This window comes from Corvus moneduloides, chromosome 2 (assembly GCF_009650955.1).
Source record: "Corvus moneduloides isolate bCorMon1 chromosome 2, bCorMon1.pri, whole genome shotgun sequence".
Lineage (NCBI taxonomy): Eukaryota > Metazoa > Chordata > Aves > Passeriformes > Corvidae > Corvus > Corvus moneduloides.
The window spans coordinates 96477451-96500666 of NC_045477.1; the positions used below are offsets into that span (position 1 = coordinate 96477451).

Consider the following 23216-nt stretch of genomic DNA (forward strand, 5'->3'; position numbering starts at 1 on the left):
TGTAGCTTCTGAGTTGTTTGGAGACTGGACACAATCAGCCTCTGTCCTACGTGATAAACAAAAGGGATCCAATGAGAAGGATGAATAGAAAGTTATGATGTCCAGGCTTGTCCTAGCCTTATCCTTTTTTGTGGTCATCTGCCTCTGGTCAGCCTTCAGGCGTTTTTGAACAGGTGCCTGGGATTTTATTTGGTGTTTTAGTTGACTGGCAGACCTTTATTTACCTCTGCTGGAGGTCTTACTCACACTGAATGTTCATTCTTTGCCCCCTGTCATATGGCTCTCTGCTTGGTCATGTTGTCCAGACTGGCACGTTTCCCCATGGGAGGAAGACAGTAAACTTGGTGTTCCTCTTTCTGTCCATCACCTTTCTCCTGAACCTCCTGGTGCTCAGGAGCTGTCTTTACCTGCTCCTAGGAAGGACACAGGACTTTGCAGAACTGTCAGCATGGAGAGCTATCTCCTAAGAGTGCCACTCTCCTCCAGCTGGACCTTCTTCTGTGCTGATACCAGACTGGCTTTGCCACTCATTTTTGGGTTGTGGTTACATGACACAGCTGAGTCAGTGCACTCATTTGGAACACTCACCCAAAGCAAAGCCAAAGTAGTGTTCCACTGGGATTCAAGCTCCCAGTTCAGTACTAAGATGGGTACAGGGGAAGCAAAAGTTAAAGAGGTAGAGCAGATGAGGAGGAAGGGGACTGTGCCTGGCCACAACAGTGAGGCACAGCGTGACCAGCAGGTTGAAGGGGTGAGTCTTACCCTCTACTCCACTCTCATGAGACCACACCTGGAGTGCTGCATCCACTCTGGGAGCCCTTACATAAGAAGGACGTGGACATGGACCTGTTGTAGTGAGTCCAGAGGAGTTGAGTATGTTCAGACTGGAGAAGGCTTGGGGGAGACCTTATAGCACCTTCCTGTACCTGAAGGGAGCCCACAGGAAAGCTTGAGAGGGACTTTTTACAAAGGCATGTAGTGACAGGACAAGGGGGGAATGGCTTTAAACTGAAAGAGAGCGGGTTTCAATTAGATACTAGGAAGAAATTGTTTACTGCGAGGGTGGTAGGGCACTGGAACAGGGTGCCCAGAGAAGCTGTGGATGCCCCATCCCTGGAAGTGTTCAAGGCCAGGCTGGATGGGGCTCTGAGAAACCTTGTCTAGTGAAAGGTGTTTTTTCAAAGGTCTAGGAATTAATTTTAGGGAATGGAAATATCCATATTCACGAATAAAGTACTGGCCTGAATTTGTGCCCAAATTTAATCAGAACCAAACCCATGTTTCTAAGATGAAATACCTTTACAGCAGAGGAGGAAATACCATAATGTCCCAGTATTCACTGACTCATGACATTCTAGCTCAGCTTTGTGTACTGAAAAAATTCAAAGTGTTTGGCATAGACTTAAATAAACATTTACCCTTTTGGTGCTCCATCCAAGTAGAGCCCAAGGCAGTACTTGAGACTTACCCATTCATAATTGTGAGAGGAATGTGGGACCTTCCCTCAGAGTCATTCCAGCTTGATCAACTGTGGTTTGCAGTGCTAGGAATAAAAAAGGCTTTTTTTTTTCTCCATTTTCAGGATTTTTGAGCTTAGTAATGTGAAAACCATACTAATGTCTCAGCTAGACATGAACTTATGCATGAGCTTTTCTGTCGCAACCCAAAGTGCAGCTTGGTCTTGATGATTTCAAATTCCTGAAGTATGAGAAATTCAGACTGAGCTACGTGCATGCATATATGCAAGTCATATGTTGCCAAGAGGAAAGGAGATTTCCCTCAGCAATGTATAGCTGAATAGCTGAGTTTCTCAGGCTAAACCCCTGTAATTTCTAAATTAGAATCTTTGGCAAGTCGGAGGAGTAGAGAGTGCTAGGCATACAATGTGCTCCAGGGAAAACAACATTGTTTTATCGTGAGCTTTTGCTGCACTCTTAGAGAACAAAGCTGGGGAAAGAAAGAGGCTTGTTTATGGTTGCATTGAGTAGCACAGTTATCAGGGAACATTGTATTACCTACACAGAAAGTATTGCTATTTAGGTTCCCTCATAACGTTTGTTGACGCTTTCAGACTTCACTAAAGTTGTGATTCATTTCTGGGAGCAGATCTCCCATGTTTCTCACAGTTGTGCTAATTTCTTTATCTAATGTTTCAAGTTATCTACCCACTGATTTTGGGGGTAGATTTTACCTTCTTAAAATACTGTCCTGCATGCATATTTGTGCAGAGTGCTCTATCATTTTTTAATCTGAGAGGGTCAGATCCCTATTCTTTGTAAATTTTTAGAGGTCTTTGCTTCTGCTAAGAAGTTTGAAAGCATAAAGGACTGAAGTTAACTTCATTAACAGACGTAAACAGAAGTATGGTCTGTCTGTGAACCTTAGAACAGTGACAGGTTAGAGAAAATGAGCTGCTGGAGTCTAGAGTTCCCTTGGGTAAAAAAAGGTGTTTTAAATACATATCAACATACTAACATCTTTAAAGTGAGCAACTAAAATCCAGTTCACTTCACATAGCTCCTGCAATTGCCTGTGCATCAGTATTAGAAGCAGAAAATGCTTTTTTTTTATTTTTAAGAATTCTTAAAGAGGCCTTTAACATCCTATTATATAGCATTGGCAGATAAAACCCCATAACTTAAACACTGAGACGTTAAATACAGCTTTAAATAGTGTTTTTTTCAGAAATCAGATGATATTTAGAATCCTGCAGAACAGACAAAATACATTTTTGCATTGAAAATGAAGGTGCAGATGCCTTATATTTATTTTTTTTTCTGGCACAGTGAACTAGATGAGTTCAATTTTTGGCTTGTGAAGTCAACTCTTTCCGCTATTGTTTCATTTCATTTTTAGTTGTGGAAAAGACAGATTAAATTTGTAGTCTTCTACTCATTATATTTGCTTCTCAGGTTATGCTTTCCTACTAACCCTAGGTGCCCCCATATTCTTTTTCAAGTTGGATTAATTTTTCCCTCAGCATACCATGGAGAGAGGTGCTGTCTCAGCTAATAAGCAAACAGCTCCATGAGCAGCCAAACTAACAATGCCTGTTTTCCAATGGATGCCTGTCTCTTGGCTGATTGACTTTTAACTGAATTAAGCTGCAGCTGCAATGTGTGTGCATCCCTTAGTAGGCTCCCCAGCCAAAGCTGCTGTCCCATGAGGTTGCTCTGTTGTTTAGAAATACGTGGTTCAACTGCAGCTTTTCCACTATGCAAAAACTCAGAAAGACTTTTCCTTCCACTTTCTGGCTCTCCTGGCTGGTGTGGATTCACCACCATCTCTTCTGCATGGCCATCAGGTTACCTTGGAACTCTATTCTGCTGCCTCAGGTTTGGCTGAAAGTGCCCAGCAGGCTCCAAGTCCCTAGGGCAGCTAGAGAAGCAGGAAATTTGTAGCATCACATAAGCTTAGAAAACCAGGCTAAAAACTGAAAAAAAACCCAAACCAGTTGGGTTGGGGGAATATTGGGCATAGTTCATGTTTGGATTTTTCTTCCTGAGAGTGGGTGCTTTATGGGACTTGAGCACTGTTTGCCAACCCAGCAGAGAAGCCCATGACAGCAGGAACAGGAAGACATCGACGTCTGCTCAGTTCAAGGCAAGTTCACACCCGCACTAGGACTATGCCTTAAGCATCAGCATGGTTGCTCTCAGCCATTAGTCCTGACAGTGTTTTGTTATGAAGTACTAAATATACTCACCAGAGCAGAAAGAGCCTTTGTCCTGCCAGGGGTAGAGCTGGGAAGGGAGCAGTGTGGATTCCTGCTCCAGCAACCATGTGCTTTATAGAAAAGTGGAACCATTCCAGTACATAAGCAAATAAATAAATAGCATCCACCTCCTGTGTGCTCACAGCTATCCAGACACAGGGGAGATGGAAACTTGGGTCATCTGATTTTCAAACGCGTGTTCTACTCTGGAGTGATTTAACCCTCTGTCTCTTTTCGTTCTGGAAGTGATGTCTAATTTCCCCCTGAACATGGCCCTTTGAATAAGTATGCCACAAATAAAATTACAAACTGCGTATTTAACCCTAAAATGGTACCTGTACTTGCTGGAATTTCTCCACAGCCTCACTGTCAAAAAAGAATGTATTTTTTATGCACATATATAAAAGCAAGCCAAAAAAGCCTCCTTGATTGTGGTGGGTTTTCTTTCTTTTAAAATACTTTTGAACCAAGTTCTTATATAGTTATTATATACCATTTCAGGACACATTTTTCCCTGCTGTTTTGAGAAGAAAGAAATTTTTAAATGCTAGCATTAATGGCATTCAAGTTTTATAATGGTGCATGGTTAATAAATTGCTGAACATGCCCTGGATTTCAGAGGTGATTTGCACAACACTTTAGAAATAGGCAATTCCTACAGAGGAAAAAAAATTTTAATGTAGTGGTGCAGAAAATGTGTAGCTATTAGGCATAGAATCACTGAATCACACAATGGTTTTGAATTGGAAGGGACTTTAAAGACCATCTAATTCCAACTCCCCTGCCATGGGCAGGGACACTTCTAGCAGACCAGGTTGCTCAGAACCTCATTCATGCTGGCCTTGAACACTGAGAGGGTTGAGGCATCCACAGCACATCTGGGCAACCTGTCCCAGTGCCTCACCACCCTCACAGTAAAGAATTTCATCTTAGTATCTATTCTAAACCTACCCTCTTTCAGTTTAAAACCATAACCCCCTTGTCCTGTCACTACATGCCCTCGTGAGAAGTTCCTCTCCAGATTTCCTGTAGGCCCCTTGTAGGTACTGGAAGGTGTTATAAGGTGTCTATAGAGTCTTTTGTCTCTGAGCAGAACAACCCCAATTCTTTCAGCTTGTCTTCAACAGGATGCTATCAGTTGTGGTCCTACCCTTTTTGTGACAGTTCTAACAATGCAGTTAATTTTCAGCTCGCTTGTTTGAACAACTGCTGAATTTAGAAAGGGTGTTGTTGTTCTTTTAAATGTGCACTGCTGTGGCAGAACTTCTCTTAACCCATAAACTGGAATAATACCTTTGAGATCAGCAAGCTTCTTTAGATTTACAGTCAGGCAGCTGAGATAAAAGTCTGGCCCAAATATTCAGTCCCCCGGGACTTTCCAAACCAGATAGTAACCATGCAGTGAACTACTTCAGGAAGAGGGAAACCATTGAACTACTTTAGGAAGAAGGAAAACATTGAACACAGTTTGGTTTGAACTAAGGAGTATATGAGCAGTGTATATCTTCTTTTAGGCCTCCTTTTTTGCCTATTTTGGTCCTCTACCATTTCACTTACTGTTTTTACATTCTCAAATATTAGTGAATGAGACTGCTGGGGAAATTGTTTAAATCTTGGTTTACTGACTAAAGGCTGTAGGAGAAAATGACAGTTTGTAAGTGCCATAAATTCAGATTTTTTTTAGACTGTCATGATGAAATTGCTGTTAGTAGGGTTGCTAGCTCTTTTAATTATATATTTTAAAGAAAGCATTTTAAATGACCAGTACCTCATAATTTCTTTCTCTAGTGTATAATTTGAATAATATAAAGGAATTAAATTCCTCTGAGGTTACAGGCAGACAAGGATTTGAAATATTGCCTGGAGATAGGTTGGGCTTTCCTGTTAATGGGACTCATTTTTATGCAGGGAATTGCCACATTCAAACAGACACCCTTTCACTTCAATGTTCCTTTTTGTTCTTCAGTCTCTTGAGTGACAACATCCTAAAAGAGCAATGTGTGGCATATGATTAAAAAGGATGAATATTCCAGACAGTATCCTGAAGTACCTCCTGAGCAGCACTGATGATTGCTTGAGCCCTCTCTGTGGCTGCAGAGGATTCAATAAGCTGTAATTGAAATAAATATGTGAAAAAGAAAAAAATATGCTTTGTTGATTATCTGTACTTAGAGCTAAATCCAAAATCTGGTTTCGTCTGGGCATTTCTGCATGTATGTTCTCACCTGATGGTAACTAAGTAGAGGTATTTCCTTGTGCTGTCAGGAATCAGCAGACACATGCAGGCAGAGTGAGTGTGTGGCAGCAGAGGGGATGCGCTAAGACACATTGATCTAACGTGTGTCATTATCTAGATCACATTTTGAACGGCCATTAAAAAGTAATTCCGTATGGTCTGTGCATTATGGAGAACAAAAAATTCATTATGCAGCAACTAAATTTCTTCCTTTGTGAAATTTTTTAAATAAAATATTTCCCCTAAAAACCTGGAAGAAACCTGCAGAGATAAGGAAGAGAAGATCTGTACAAGGAACTATGTTGCTGACATCTATTTAGTGCTTTTTTTATCTCATTTTTTCCTTGCTCAAAAATAATTGTCCCCCATGAATTTCAGTGGGATCACTCCTGGAGAAAAGTATTATGGTGAATGACATCCAGCAGAACTCATGAGTCCCAGCATGAAGTTTTATCAGGCCTGTTATGTCTAGTCATCTTTTTTTCCTATTACAGAAGGCATCAGGAATTTGACCTATGGTGCAGGGGTGGGGGCACCTCGGCCTGTTTTAACCACTGAGAAAATCTGCCCTTGAGAGCAAAACTCACAGTAGACAAGAAGAGTAATCCTTCAGATGGTTCAAGCCCTGTGCCACCATCACTGTTGGTTTCTGAAAGCTGATAGAGGCTTCTGTATCCCACTCTCTTCACAATGGAGTTGTTTCAATTATTAGGTCTGCAATGTCTGTGTTATGTGAAAGAAACGGCAAACCTCTTTTGGGAGTCAGCCTTGGTGTTGCTGCTGGTTCCTCTGTGTTGTACATCCCCTGGGATTTCCCAAGTGATGCTTGGCAGGCCGCAGGGATGCAGTAAATGGCCCAGGCAGCACATTCAGGTGGCACAGCATGCTCTGGTAGGGATGTTTTACCTGCAGGAGAACAGTTGTGTTTGGATGGGGCAACACTGATGCTTTACAGGCTTTTACCCTGACTTTGATGGGAAAATGCTTTAACATGCAGACGTAACAGTAATTTTATCTGGGCAGTTAAATTAAAAAGGCACATGTACCCTGAAGCTTTTTGCAAATATTTGAGGCACCTTGGATATAATCTGAAAATTCTCCCATCAAAAGTGGCACTCAGGTAATTGAAGCGCAGGAGTGACCTTTGCAATAACTCAACAAATGCGACAAATAAAAAGCTAAAACTCCTGTCTTGCCGGCAACTTACCTCTCCCTCCACAAATAAGCTGTTCATAAAATGCTGCCAGGAGGGTAAATTGTGTGGCAGATATTTCATTTCCTCTGTCTTCAGTATATCTTACCAGATGCCCTGTGGTTTCAAATAGAAGCTTTTTTTTTTCAGGTTAAGCACTTCCTAAAAGTAATGGTCCTTGATAGCAAAACTGGAGGATGATTTGCTGCTTGATTAGAGACCAAGTCCCTGAAAATAACCCTTTTGATAGATGTACTGTATTACAGTGAGTGATCCTTCCCTGCCTGGTCTTTGCATGACTTGATTTGGCAAATAGCACTGATTGTGGGTGGACTATGACAGTCCAACAAGTGGCACATCCAGTCGAATAAATCATAGCCCAGAAGCATAAGTTTAGCTAAAACACCCAGTTGACTAGTTCTGATATTTTCTATCTTTCTTACATTTCTTTGCATTACTTGCCTGGTCTGCAAAATCCTTTTATTTTGTTATAAGTTGGAAATGTTGATGTAGTCCTTCTTGGGTTATGTAAGTCCTTCCTTTCAGCCTTAGTAGATTTCTGGTCTCTTCCAGACTTTCAGTACATTGCTGTTTGTTGGTGGCATTCAAATTAAATAGGGCGTTTGGCCCCTGAGAATTCAAAATATGGGCAATTTAAGTAAATCACTTTATTAAACTCTGACTCACTTTGAACTTAAAATGTGTGCACTTCAAAGGGTCAGGCTGGATGTAGAACTAGTAGTTTGGCAACCTACGCAGTGTTCTTTAAGCTGCCAAAGGCAGCTGGAAATATTGTGAGATCAAGCTTTCTTTTATACAATTTCCATATTTTCCTTTTCTTACCTTGCAGTAAGTGGAAGAAATTTACGTACTGGGGGAAAAGAGAAGGAAGTATTTCTTTCAATATTTCTGAAACTCAGCATTAGTTCAAATCTACCTTGAATCTAGCAGTGGCTGAAGGAGTCTTTGTTTTTCCTAACCTTTCTGTAACATCCTTACTTAGATCTTTCAGGTTTCTGGATCTCAAAAAATCCAAGTGAACTTGCTGAAAGGTAGGGCTGCAGGACTTGCAAACACCAATCCAAGCCAATGTTCTTGGTATCTCCAGGCTTCTCCCAGCAGAACCAGGACTTGGCAATGGCCAATTATTAGATGCTGTTTGAAACAGATAAGTCTCTGGGGGCAGAAAAACCCAACTCTGCTTCAGTTGATAAGTCCTGAGATGGAACATTTTCCTTTGGGGGAAGAGAAGGATTTAATCTTTTGTGGCCTGGAGCAATCTGGCACAAATCCATTCCACGATTCCTACACACCAAATACACCTTCTTCCTCCTCCACCCCAACTAAACAGCTTTGCTCAGCTCCATTAAACAATTCTGTATAAATTGCCATATTGACACTTCTCATTTTTCTCAGCTGGAGCTTTTATTTGGGCCATATTTTTGGAAGAGCTCAGGGCTTCTCAAAAGTATTGGTCACCTGGATTGAGTGATTCTTTAGGCACTGTCTGGTGAGCAGGATAGTGAGTTCATTTTCATGCTGTCGGCTCACGATGTTCGATAACCTAACCTGTGACAATTTCAGAAGCCTAATAAATGGTGCTTCAGTTTTATTTACTGATATTTCACTCAAGTATGAATGGAATCTGACCATGGAAATATTAAATTAGCTCTATCATGCCCTTCTCTGTCAGAAGGAGGTGAATTATGAACAATAAATAAGTGCTGAATGTGAACAATGAATAAGTACTCTCAGAGCACTTTGCACTATGCCTGGTTTATTAGAAATGAAGCAATTCCACTTCATCTGTCCTGTCCAGGTTCTCCAGGTTCCTGAGACCTTATTAAGGGAAAATTGGTCTTCAGCATCTCAGAATGAATGACACACAAAACAGGAGATTTAAAAAAAAAAAAAGGTGCTGAATTTTTAAAGCTCGAGTTCCCTCTTTTAGTTCCCTGGGACACAAGAGGCAGATAAATATATGTTATATAAAAGACACAGATAAACCCAAAACATAATATTGGCAAAACTGGAAGACATAGATCTACATGAACTGGAGCAGTCTTTTTGGGAGGGAAACTGGACAGGAGGAGGAAAGGCTGATAAAAAGCACTGCTTTGAGTGGACCGCAGTTAACAGGAGAATGCAACTCAAGCAGCTGAAGGATAAACAAGTTATAGGGTAGTGAATTCGTTCATTCACTCATTCACTCAGGATCTTGGGGCAGAGATCCTGTTATGCTGGAGGCCATATATGCAGCTATTATGCTGGATGTGGAGATGAGGAAGCACATGGGCGGAAGAGATGTGAAATCTGGTCTGAACTTTTGGAGCATGCAACGGAGTTGGCCAAGTCTTGCTTTTCCATGGGATGAAAATTAATTCCTTCCAACTTCTTGTAGAGTCAGGGAATTATCAACTCAGGAATGGAGAAGTTGATCTGCATTCTTGAAAACTCTTTGGTTTCTTATGTTGATTTTTTTTAATCCCCAAATATATACATGTAACATTTGAGCCTACAAAGTAGAAGTGATGGGTACATAGCCCTTGTCTGTTACTTTTCAAAAGCCTGAGCTATTTAATTCTTCTTAAAATAAAAATAGAAGTGGTAAATTTTACACTAGCTGACAGAGATTATTTTTTTTTCTGTCCAAGTCAAGTCAAGAACATAAATGTTAATTGGATTCATGTATGTTTCCCTGCAATGACGTTAAGTGAGGGTGGAATAAGAAGGACTTCTCTGGCAGAAAGAGAATTTTCAGCCTGTGATTAACATAAATCAGGAATTCAAATCTGGGTGGCTCCCAAGTGAATCAATTAAAGCATCACAGAGCCCTAGATCACCCTGTCTTTCAGACTTCCAAGTGGAAGTGCAAAAAAACCCAAAATGTGGTTGTATGGGTTAAGTCCCAGTTTTTAGGAGAGGACTAAGCAAGAGAGATTGGCTTTTTTGACCAGCTGACAAGCTAATTCTTGTCACCCTCACACTGAGCTTCACCTCACTTCCTCAGAAAAGCTCCTTTCGAATGCCTTGGCCTACTTCCATGAATAAGGACAGCCAAGTCAACCCTGCTGTGATGAGCTGCTCACCAGCTAGTCCCCTTTGCCAGGGGATGCCCATCACTCTGAAGGTCTATTTCCTGTTTTGATTTTTCCTACCTCTCTCTAACTTTTGTGATATGCTTCAAAACTTAAGTGGAAATCCATCCTGTCCAAAAGAGAGGCTTTCTAAACCAAGTCTCATTCAGCAGGGAAAATTAGGTAGAGTGTACTCTCAGAGAAGTATTTTAAATTCAGCTGTGATGGAAATGGATCATTGTGAAGGTCATCACCTTAAGGAGATTTTAAACCTCACCAGTTGAAAATATGTAGCAAATGTTTCCTTAAAGTGGAGAGATCTACTGCAGTGTGAGTGAAAACAATACTTAAAACCCTTGAGTCTGATTTCAAAATTAGGACAAATGTGTTTGCTGTATCCCCAAATTAATGCTGTGTGGAAGTAAGAAGTAACTTTGAAACTGAAACAGAGCCAAGGCTAGCTTTGGAGTAATTTTATTCCGCAGCCAGCTATATGCCTTCCAGTTACTGAAAAGCAAATGTGGCATGCTTACCACCTTTTATGTGATGGGGAAAGTGACCACCAGGAGGAATCCTGGAAATATTTCCAAAGCTGGAAGCACTCAAAGATGTGGAAATAATTACTGAAGTAAAAAAGAAAGCTTGGAATACTTTCAAGGAATTAACATAATCTTTCTCAAAACTACAACAACAACCAAAAGAACCAGGAACGAGGAAAATTTGGATCCTTTGTGTCAAGAGACAGCCAAAGCCCTCAAAGCACATTGGCTGCCCTGAAAGCATATTTATTCAGCTTTCAGCAGATGATTAGCAGAAATGAGACTTAGCAGGGCAAAGATCCTCGACATAGGATCTGCCAGGAGAGTTTGGAATTTGATGTTAAACTGGAATAATATGCTTGGTTTAGTATGTCATGTGGTTCTGAACCATTCAAAAGTTTATGCTTTGAGATATCTTGAAAATTTTCAGATTTTGAATCTGAAAAAAATTTGCTATTCTTTTAATATGACTCATAAGAACAAATCAGATGGATAAAGAGAAGTTGACTTCGTATTAGTGTGTTGGTTTTGTGCACAAGTATATTCAGCAGATTAAATTCTTGGAATGGATACAATAACTCCATATCCTTTTTGTTTTAGGCTTGTACTGTTATCTTCAGAAAAACAAGATAATTTTATTCCCTGGGAAAATGTCTGTACTATCATCTTAGACTGGTACAAACAATATTTCTAGGAAAGGAACAAGGACTTGAGTTTCTTTTTACTTGTCTGCAGAGTGCTCCTTTGTTCAGCTATTTGTATTTTTTCTGCTGCCTCTTTGCATTTGGAATTTTTTTTTTCTTGCTGCTGCTCGTGGGACGTGCTGTGCCTATGGTAGTGCAGGACTGGCAGGACAGGGGAGCACCAGCTGCAGCCAAAGCAGAAGCCAGCCTGTTGTCCTCCCTGGGATGATCCTACTCTTTCAGCTTGCATGTAGCGATGGCAAAGGTAAGCCAGCAAATCTCCATAGAGAAGTAGCAGTTTAAGTACTTATTGATGGCTGCTTTATTTGTAAGTGCCTTCAATGCATCAGGTTAAATGTTGAAATTAATTTTAGAAGAGGGAAAAGTCTGGACAAATTGGAATTTTAAAATTCTTTACATTCTAAATTTAAAGAATTTTAGTGAGAGTGTTTTTTGCTGTAGTAATCTTAACTATTTTTCAGACAGTTCTATGTAATTTGGGGGTTCTAAAGTGGTTAATTTGGTTTTGTGATGTTCTGTATGCATACCAAATTCTTAAATTGTTCCTGCTTGTATCTGATAGCTCTTCCTTTTTGTCACTGCTGCTGGTCTTGTGTTTAGGAGAAGTGGTGATGTGCACTACAGAAAGCCCAGCATTGTTGCCAGTGTTGTTAAAAAGCACCACAGCCTCTCCATGTCACAAGTAGCATCTCACAAGGCTCTGGCTGGGCATCAGCACATCCCCTCAGGTGGACTCTTCTGAGAGCCCTTGCAATGGACAATTCCAACCAGCAACTGACAATGCCTGTCCTCAGTGCTTCCCAGAAAGGGGTTTGACCATTGTTCATGGGTGAGCCTTCATGCTTGAATTTCTTGTGAGCAGTACAGGCAAACTGCTTTTTTTTCAGAGCAAGGATATGTGGCTCTGAAACTGTCAGTTTTATCACCCCAACAGAGCCAGTTGCCTTGCAGATATGAGTAATGTGAGGTAGAAATGAGAAGACCAAGGTAAACAAACACAAAGGAGTAAAGAAATGTGTTTCCTATCTGGAAATGTAGAGTGTGCTATGGATAATACAGCCAGGAAAGGTCTGTCGCAAGATTCATAGTCCCTGGGCATATTTCATTCATGTGAATGGTGCTTACACAGCAGATAATTTGAGCTGGTTTTACCTTCACATCGTTGACAGAGAAATATTTTCATCCCCTAAAACAGGTCTTAAACAATAGCCCGATCATATTGCATGCACAGGGTGATCTGCTCAGGGGTCTGCAGGGTTTCTCGGGTTTCTTGCTGCCATACATATTTGTTATCACAGCAGACGACAGAGTCAGTAATGCAATAGGTACATGACTCCATTCCGTCTACAGAGACATTTTTGAATTTGTACATTTTCCTTTCCACCTTCCTGCTGGTAAAACAACCACAGATGAATAGTAAAACAGGGCATTTAGTATGTGGAAGCAGAAGGTGGATAACATTTCTTCACTTGGTACAAAATCTTGTTTTACTTTCAAGGAAACGCAGAGCCAAGCCTGATAATTTTAGACCATTTTTACAGCATGAAGAGGCTTCCCTGAAAAGCACCACTGATAGGAGGTGTTGATCTGTAAACCAGAGACCTTGCCCTCAGTGTTCCCTCCGTGAAGTGCTGAAGCCCTGGTATCAAGTGCTCCTTACATCCACCACATTTTGTCACTTGCTGTTGTGCTTTAAGTGTTCCTTAAAAACACCAATACAAAAACATCCCCCCACCAATAAACAAAAACAAAAAAAAGGTGCACAAAACAAACATAAAAACCATCACCACAGACCTAGCTAGATCAAAGGGGGGAAAAGTCTAAATTTTAAATTCATGTTACTTCAAAAACATATTACAGAAGTGCCCCAGTTATGATTATCATCTGTCTCACAATGTGCTATCTTTTGGATCTATTCTAAACCTCTCTTCCCACTTAAGGGCTTTCTTCCCCATCCTCCTCTTTTGCCATTTAATTTAATAAATCGTCGGAGCAAATGTGCCATGTAAATTGAAATATGCATGAATTGTCATATAGGGTGAGAAATGATGGGGGATTATCACAAGAGCAGGAAATTCTGTAAGTAAATACTGGCCTCTTAATTCTGACCGGTTTTGGTGTGCTTGAAAAATCAGATTGTGCTTTTTTCTTTCAGTAAAGAGAATCTCTTGGACCTGGAAATGAAAATTGTTTACTTCATGGGATGAGGCTTACTAACACTATATAAACTAGTATAACAGAAATATTTATCTCCCAGGCGATTGTATTTTCTTGATTAGAGCATAAGATGAGTAGCTGGGGTTTTTAAACTTTTTCTGTTAACCAAAATAAATTTTACAATTACATACATGCACTGCAAGATTAATTTGTTTTCCAGCAAAATTGCCTTCTCCTTTTTAGATAGGAAAATCATCTGGTGGGGTTTAACCCCTAAAGCAGACAAGCATTATCCACTCATATCCCTAAAGATGGGAGTTAAAACCTTCTTTATTTGTAAAACTATATTTGTATTTTAAAAGATACACTTACAACACCAAATTTGATTCAAGAGGGAATATTGCCACTGGCTTTTGCCTGTCCCTGTGGAGAAGAAAGGCCAATAGGATATGCCTTTGTGTGGCCTACAATGGATTTCCCTCTTCACCAGAGAAGGACCAGAAGGCTCCACTAGCCTCCAAGAGCTCAGTCTTATGGAAGTTGAAAACCTGGAGGCTCCTGATGGATTTATGAGACTTGGCACTAGCTGGGAGGAGGGTAGCATGCATGGGAGGAACAGTTCACACTATCGATCTCGTCATTTATTAATCTTTTCAGATGTTTCTGAGCAAAATGCACACTGTGCTAATCTGTTTCTAAGTGGATAAGGAGGCATGGGGACTTGGCATGTGGTCAAGTCACATCATCCCAGCAAGTGATTGCCCTTCCTTGAGATGTCAAATGGTGCCTTAACTCCATGACTGTGTGGGCTGGGAGCTGGCAGGGAGGACCAGGGAGGCTTCACCAACCCCAGTTAGCTCTTCAGCACCAGCCCCCAGCAGAACCTGGACCAGTCCTATGGCTGTACCTCAAGGAGCCAAGAGCAGCAAATTTTCTGAAGCAAGTCAGAAAGCTGTGTCTAACCAGTTATGAAAGATGAAGCAAAATAGTCCTTCTTCCTTGGGGCAACAATTTAGGGAAGCAATGGGGGACTAAAAGGACTTGTCCTCTGTGCATCTTCCCTTTTAAATAACACTTGTGCTCAATGGCACACCCGTGGCATAAACAAAAGACGGTGGTAAAGATTTATGACTGAATTTTACAAACATCATTAAAAAATTATTGCTAGATACTGTATACACAGAACACTGAAAAGGAAATCTATTTTTATTAAAGTTTGGAATTTGAAAGAGGGAGATACTGCCAATAATTTTTCTAAGGTCTGATTTATAAATGAAGTGCTAATGAATAATTCCACAAATGGAGCTACATGGAGTAAACCAAGGAGGCAGATTTTCGCTGCTGCTGGTACAAGAATAAATCTGAGTTGAGTAAATCTGCTGTGTATTGCCAATTTTCATCATACTTGGATGTAGAAATATAATTTTGTGCAGTACTTAAAGAATGTAAAAGCTCTGTACAAGAGGGCCAGGCTCTCCTAGTTGTAGGAGCATCCTTGACAGTGCTGGTCCTCCAGGCAGAGGTCTCACAGGGCATGCAGTGGTCTACACTCTGCTGCTGGAGAACAGCATTCAGCATTAGCAGGGCATAAGAAAATTGTACCTAAATTCCCTTTCCCCAGCCCTATGGAAGAGCTGTGCTTGGATGAGTGCATCTCCCTCTGGCTTTGCTCCTGGAGGAGGTGGGAGCTGTCCCTGGCCTCAAAGGAGCAGGTATGGGCAGTGGCTGGCTGCCACAGGGGAGCCAGTGCTGGAGGATGGCACCTTTCTGACCACACAGGAGGGACCAGCATGGTATCTCCTCTTAATGCCAATTAGAGCTACACAGTGTTTGCTGAGGGAGGGGTTCTATTACTGTTGGTAGGTTGTTAGCTTAATGAGATTGGACCAAGATCTAATGAAGGAAGACAAGTAGGTAACGAGTCTGTAGTAGTTAAACTGCTCTGCTCTGTGATTTTCTGGGGCTGTGACATGGCATACTCTAACAGCCTGTTCCCTGTCACCAATGTCCCATTCCCACAGGTGCCTCACTGAAAGCTGTCATATTGGCAACGCACTGGTATTTTTCCCTTGTACTGAGCTGGCAATGGGTTGTCAGTGTGACTTAACTGCAGTCCTACATGTACATGATCAAATGACGCATCCTTCTAATAGACAGTGAACTGTGCAGCAGTGATTGATTCCTGACAAATCAGACACCACGGCCCCGCTGTCCGGCTTACCAATTCAGACTGCCTCCAGGGCTGCTTAGCCAGAGAAGGGGTAGCAGCAAAATGGACAACTGCCCATCACACAGATAACAGTTTTTGGGAAAAACTCAGTGGAAACTTGTGCAGCTAATGATGGTAGAAATGCTGAACTGGAGGGGTAGGCAAAGTTGTACAGCTGAGATGAGGGTTGGTCAGGTAGTCCAAGAAACAGCAAAGACCTCCTGCATAACTGAGCATTGGTAACCACATTGTGGAGGACGAGAACATAAACTTGCTCATCTTCAGCATCTCCAATGCCACTTTTCAAATCATCTTCCAGACTTGGCTGCCTCGGACATTTAAAAAAGAGGGAAGGTGAAGCTGTAGCTATGGAAGTTGGGAATAATTTGGTAGCCATCAGAGATCTGGAGTAGGTTACCCTGAGTTATTGCATTTTTAGGGAGTTTGCTGCCAAAGACACCTCTGGCTTATGACTAGATGATGACAGAATCACAGAATCGTTCAGGTTGGAAAAGACCTCTAAGGTCATCAGGTCTAACCATTTTCGTAGTACCACTGTGTTCACCACTAAACCATATTCACCCAGTGCCACACCCACATGCTTTTGAACACTTCCAGGTGTGGTGTTTCCCTGGGCAGCTAATTCCAATATTTGACCACCCTTTCAGTGAATAAATTTTCCCTAATATCTAATCTAAACCTCCCTTGGCACAGCTTGAGGCCATTTCCTCTCATTCTTGAGGAATTCACAATAAATTAAAACTAAATGCAGAGAGGAGTTTTAATATCATTATGTATTTATTTTTTCAGGAGGAAAAAATCATTACTGTGTTGGGCCAGCCAAAGAATTATACTTCTTTTGAACCTTTTTTAAAAGACTGGGAAACTGATAAGTGCCCCATGTGCTAAAAATCCCCTCAGGGAACTGCAGTAAAATAGAGACAAGACATTGCAAGAAGGTAGAGTATTTTCTGCCATGGCAAGGGGTCACAACAGCTTAATTAATTAGAGTTTCTCATTTCTCAAACACAGAGTATCCAGCTGTCTCATGCCCTCCCCTCTGCAGATGTCGTATGTGTCATGTACTCAGAATTTATGTCAACATTTGCCATCTCATTGAGTGCCTCCATCCTTTTTTCCGTGTGATAGGCCATTGTATTTGCCTGCCTCCTATTACCAGTCGTTCCCATTAGCACTATTAACACCAGGGTTGGGGGAGCTTTTCTTTTGCATAACCACTTTGTGCTGACCTTCCTCGGAGGATGTCCCCATCAAGGAAAGACTCTTTGCAGAAGAGGTCACACTACTGTAAGAATGTATGTTGAGGAAGGGGGGAAAGGATGTGAATCATCTAGGAATTCACACTGCACAAAATATTTTCTTTTTCTTCCTTGCAATGTGCAGTCCTTTCTTTTTTTTTTTTTCCTTAATAGTATTTTTGCTGGAATACTTTTTGCAGAACAGGAGACTGGAACTCTTCAAAGCTGTGGTGCCAAGTGTCTCCTCTCCCTCCTATTTCAAAATAAATCATTCTCCTGGTGGTAATGAGCAATACAGAAAAATGCAGGCAGTGAGGATTTTGCCAGAGAGAGAGATTTGTAGTGCTGTGCTTTGGCTTCTATGCAAAGTTTCTATTTAATGACACTGCCACAGAAGGAGTATTATATTATCTGTCCCACTGCTCAAGCCTTCAGTCTCAGCATTGTATAAGCACACTACTTTTTTACATTTATAGGCAGCAAGCGATTCCAGAGAAATTCCTGTTCCAGCTACACAACTCAACAGACCACAACTGTGCCATTACCTCACCCTGTTGGGGCAAGTCCTGCTTCTGCAGCTGCAGAGGGTCTCTGCCAGCTGCCCTGGGAGACTCCAGCTGCCCTCCCTGGGAGCCTGCACAGCCCACAGGGTGAGGAGCATCATGGGGGCAGCAGCAGTGCCACTCTTCAGCATCTATGGAAGCCCTAGAGGGAAGAGGAGTGGTGGGGACATGGCTAGTCCTTGGCTCTCGGTGCAGGGGGAACCTGGACCCATTAAGGTGGCACTACTGATGCAGTGAGACAACCTGCACCCAAAGCAGTCTACTGATCCCTAATGTTTGGTGTGTTTTCCTGCTAAATTTTTCTTGATTTTGGAGGGAAAGTTAGGAGATTGCTTTTTCTCTTGAATTAACCAGGTCGATTTTGACATTCAGAGACAGTATAAACAGGTTTTACCTTGGAAATCTGCAGCTTAGAAGAACTAAACTGTTGTTTAAACAAAATTAATTTCACTTTACTGTCAGAATAAAATATTTCCGAAGATTTCTGTTTTTTGGGAATTGCTTGAAAATGCCAACTTTCATTTGGATGGAATTCGCTGAACTAGTAATATTCATAAATAATCTTTACAGCCTTGCCTAGTTAGAAGAACCCCATGCCTGTCCCACCAGTATGCCTTGACCTCATTCTGAAGGACAGATGAGACCATTTCACTGCATTCCCAACAGTTTCTCCCTGGTAAGATAACCAAGCTGTGCTGGGCTTTCCTTCCATGGTTCAAAGCACATCTGCTGGGAGCACAAGGAGAGCACATCGGCCGGGTCCCCCTCTTGGCACAGCCATTCATTCACAAACATCAGTGTAAACCTGGGCTGAACTGCAGCCAGGAGTGGGGATGGAAGTGCCCATATCCTGTTACCAAGCTCCTGAGCTGCTTAAGCCCTCCAGCTGAAAGCTGACCTGCAGCAGATGCTGCCTCAGCAGCTTCCAGGAGTCAGAGATGTCCAGGCACGGCATATTCAACATATAGGGCCGCTTTCTTTGCTGGTGTTAGTTACCCCAGCTCTAGTGACACCACCAGCATTACACCAAATCATGCCATAAATAAGATCAGGCCATAATTATCTGAATTTGCCACGGCTCATGTTTCTCATGACACAGAGGCAGATTTTTAGTCAAGAGGGCCTTTGTTAACACATTCCTGCATTTCTCAGTATCTGACGTGCCAAAAGTAAAGTGGCTCTCGACACTATTTCATCTGACCTTCCTTTTCAGCAATGGCTTAATCTTGATTTACAGTATTGTCAATGGATCACAAGGCCCATCTACCTGGGATTTTCAGGGCACTGTTATTTTTGGAGACAGTTGCCAGCTCTGTTCTTGGTCAAGTGTCTGTGGTTGACATTCCAGTGGCCAACATGCTTTTTCTGGGGACACTTGCCTGAGGCTCTGGCACGGCTGAAGGATTCTTCCTGTGATACCTTAACTCCCAGTGCCCAGGAGGACATATGGGCCAAAGTGGCCTCACAGCCCCCCATCTCAGATGAATATTCACATTTCTCCCATCATTATCGTTTTGGGGATTTTAGCAGGAGATTAATGCACCTTAATGCTCTAATAAATGAAGATACTATCCTTAAAATCTGGCAGGAGGAAGCACAGCTTTATGCCTGAGTAAAGTGGTGTTTATATTAACAGTCTTCCAATTAGCAAAAAGCAATCATCGTTTTCCTTGATTTTACAATCCTTCATTTGGGGTTAAAGGGGCTTCATTTTCCCAGCAGGAGACCTGGAAAATGTGGCTTGCTTTGGCATTTCAGCAGCATTTTCTGGCACATATGGGATTTATGGCTGGTTTGATGAAGTTTAAAGCTGGCACAGCTTTTCTGCAGGTGGAACATTTGAGTAGACAGGTTTATACAACTATGAAGAACTGCATCAGACTGGAGCAGAACTTGATTTAGCGGAAATCTGGGCAAGGTGGAGTGTTATGAGAGAAGAGAGAAAAAATAAATATAAAATAAATTCAAGCACTAGATTAGATGCCTTCCTCTCTTTGCTGCTTGTTCACACTTTGGGAGTCTCTGGCATCCCCTAAATAGAAAGCAGGCACTCTAAATCAAAGCAAATGTTTTATCTGTCGTTTCTGACATGACTCAATGTTTCCTTGGATGGGCTGGCAAATCAGGTAGGCTGTAACCATTTTTCTCACCCACGGTGCTGTATTTGAGGTTCCTGCTAGTGTGGCGGTTGCCTGTGTTTCAGAGGCACTGCCAGAAGGTGGGGGTGGCGTGGGGGGAGCCCCATGTCCTCACCAGCAAGAGATGAAACATCTCTCACATCCACCTTCAATGATGGCCCGGATGTTGCCACTGTCCAGACCTTCACTGAAAGCTGGAACAGTGCCATTACATTATTTCCAATGTAAATGGGAGCTCTTCAGTTGTTGGCTGTGTGTCCCAGGGCATGGTGAACATAAGCTGACTGGCGTTTGTTTATGAGTAGCATCACGCTCTACCATGGCTTCTCTTCAATGAAGTTCTATTCATGCACTTTCTTGGTCATGGCAGGGAGAGCTTTCTGGTTTTCTGTGATTCTTAGCAAGTGAACTTTATCTTTTTATTCATAAAATTCCCAAATGATAACACAGAAATGCCTCATTCCTGCCACTATCCCCCCCAAGAGGCCTTGTGTGCCAAAAAAAGACTTGGAATTGGCTGACAAGTAATTTCCTGATTTGCAGCCGTTCCAGGTTTACTCAGCTACCAGCCACCCCCATGATGAGAGTTGTTTCCTGTTGGAATGGCAGCAGACTTATTCCTGTTGTGGTTCTTTTTCCTTCTCTTCTATGGGTTTAAATCTGCCAGGTGCTGAACCTTAATTCTTGCAAAAGCTATCAATGAATTCTGACTTTTGTCATACAACTGGGTGATGATGTGACATCTGGATCTCCTATTTCCTGTAAGTGTTAACCCCTTTCAAACTTTAAGCTGTAGCAGATGGCTCTGGCCCATGAATCAGGTTTATTTCTACTGCAGTATGTCAAGGAAAGGATCCAGAATGTTTTTTATCCCTTACCTAAATGATGTGGACACTACAGTCCAGAAAATAATGAAGAACACGTTTGGTCCTTAAGTATCTAAATCTCCTGATGCACCTCAGTGTTTGGCTCCAGAGTTTCCAAGATCCACAGGTACAGGAGCACACAGACAATCCTGCCTGCTTGGGCTCTGGGTACGTAGCACCCACACATGTGCTATTCTAATGCAGAGACAAGGCAAAGTCTGCTTTTCTCTTCCCAAATCCTGGGATGGACCTTGTGTTCACAGATCTGTTAAACTGAGGCCCAGGGAGAGGAGATTGCCAAACTTGTTAAAAATATATATACCCATCCACAGCTATCATTCACGAAAGACCCAATGTGCTCTCCAGGTGGCTGTGCCACCAGTCTAGAGGACATCTATAAAAGCTTGCATGTGCCTCCTGTTGAATCTGAGGCACAGTCAGCTAGACTAGGGTCAAAGGAAGATCAAGTGGAAGTAACCTTAGGGTAGGTGACTACTTTTGCCAAATCTGCCCATTGCAATGAAATTCAAGCCTGAAATTCTTAGCCAGTGTGACATAGCAGTGTTACTGGTACTTGCAATGGCCAACATAATTTTTTTAATGGAGTTTTGTGAACATACAAATTTCAGTTCTCATTTTGTTTAAATGAACTTCTGTAAGCATTGTGTTTGCAGAGAAAGCCCCAGCGATGCAAACCCTGCAGAGTTCCATGTCAATAGGCAAACAAAAATTAATATCATGTAATTATTTTTCACATCCTTTTTTTTTTCCCCCCAGCTTTAATTGTGTTTTATTATTTCTTGGGTACAGCAAGTGCTGAAAAAGTATGCATAGCTGATTAAAGTAACCTTGAATTATGTGCTGAGTTTGATAGCAGGGACATAGTCGTGTTTCTTTGTGTATCTGCAGGTTCAGACCGTACCTGCGTGGCTGTGCACTGGGCTGTGTCAGTACAGGCAGACAGCAAAATGGACAGGCTGAAAAGCCTGCACGGTGCTCCTGACCTCCAGCAGAACTGCACAAAGGAGGGGTTTGGTGCAATGATGTGCGGGAGGCTGCATTGTGTCAGTCATTTGAGCAATTGGCCCCGGTCTTATCCTTAGCACATACTTAACACATCTTGCCAAATTATGCGGTTGCTTAGTAATGCGAACAAATATCTCCTGGAGATTCAATAACCAAACTCATTATCACTTGTCATGTAGGCCAGGAACTGAATCCAGATCTCCAGGAGTGAATGACTGGTGTGTTAACCTAGTCTCCTACTGCTAAAATAGCAGAATGAATATGTGCAAAGTCAGCTCCACACAGTGGGTAAAAATATGCCCATGGTAGAAACACAGAGAAGGTCTGTTAAAAATGATTCTCATTACGTAGATTCCATTATCTGAAATAAGTAGGGGGGAATTTAGCATTTGTTAATGTTCTGAAGAGAGACATAAGTGAAGACTGATTTTTTTTTTTTAATTATTTACTTTTATTTTTGCAAACTAAGCAATATAGCTGTTCTGGTTAAGTGTTGCAAAGGAAGAGGTTGTTGCATGTATCATCTTCTGCACCTCAAGAGGCCACTGAATCCCTTTGAAAACAAGATCTTGTTCCAGTGTCACTTGTGGGTGCTGTTAGGTGGGTCTACAACACTCACCTCAGCTATGTGCAGAGGCCCCTGAACTTGCTCCAAGCAGGTTAGTTTGCAGCAATATGGCCACACTATCAGGGATCATCGTAGTGGTGCTGGCACTTCCCAAGGATCCAAGCTCATATCCCAGTCAGAAATGTGCTGTGCTGCAGGGACATACCCTCTCCTCTGGGACTAGCTGGATGGCACTGCATTGTGCACACCATAAATCCATGATCTGAAATTTTTGCAAGGACTCTACCTCTCTTCAGCGAGTTCCTTCTGGTTCATCAGGAAAATGAAGAGAATCAGCCAGTTTGCTTAACAATGATTTTTGGCAGTGAATCCAATATTTGTAGATCTGCGTACTGAATACATATGCTGTTGGCTATAAAGATACCACATTTTTTCACTCATAAGCAATCCCAGCTGCATATATGGTTTTTGGACTTTAAAAAAAAATTTTATTCTGGAGTAAATTTCAGACCAGCTGCTCAGCGTACAAATGCAAATTGGTTTACTTCATGAGATAATGTATGCACATCAGACACTGAGGGTGTGTGTGCACTCATAATAATGGAAGTTCAGAGGAGATGCAGATTGATAATTTGGCTGAACAAGGTCAATACTGGCAAACATGGAAGGAAAAATCTTAAACTTCTGTTGTGCTTTCATGTAGTATCTACTCAAAGGTAAAATGGGCATGATCCCCCTTAAGCAGCATTTTCTGTCACTTCTGCTGGACACTGTTAGTGCAGATCAATTGTTTTTTAGAGTTTGGTCTACAGGATCTTTCTACTGCCATCAGCACTTCTCAACTTCTACTGAAATAACCTTGTGTGACAGCAAGTTTGCAAAGTTCCGTGCAATTTTTTTGTGTTAAAATAGCCAACAGTTGTTATAAAGGAGACCAAATTGAGGGGATGACAGATTCTCAGTACAA

At 41.8% G+C, this 23216-nt stretch overlaps 1 protein-coding gene across 2 annotated transcripts in view; it reads left to right on the forward strand.

Annotated features, from left to right (window-relative positions):
- Positions 1-23216, forward strand: part of SH3RF3 (SH3 domain containing ring finger 3) — a 244917-nt gene that overhangs the window by 113853 nt on the left and 107848 nt on the right. The window contains exon 1 of one of the 2 annotated variants that reach the window (XM_032100461.1): positions 11599-11707. The exons of the other annotated variant lie outside the window; for it this stretch is intronic. Within the exon in view, the coding sequence (XP_031956352.1) occupies positions 11699-11707 (9 nt within the window). The 5' untranslated portion in view covers positions 11599-11698. Of the gene's footprint in view, positions 1-11598; positions 11708-23216 lie in introns of those variants that run through there. 2 annotated transcript variants of the gene reach the window in all.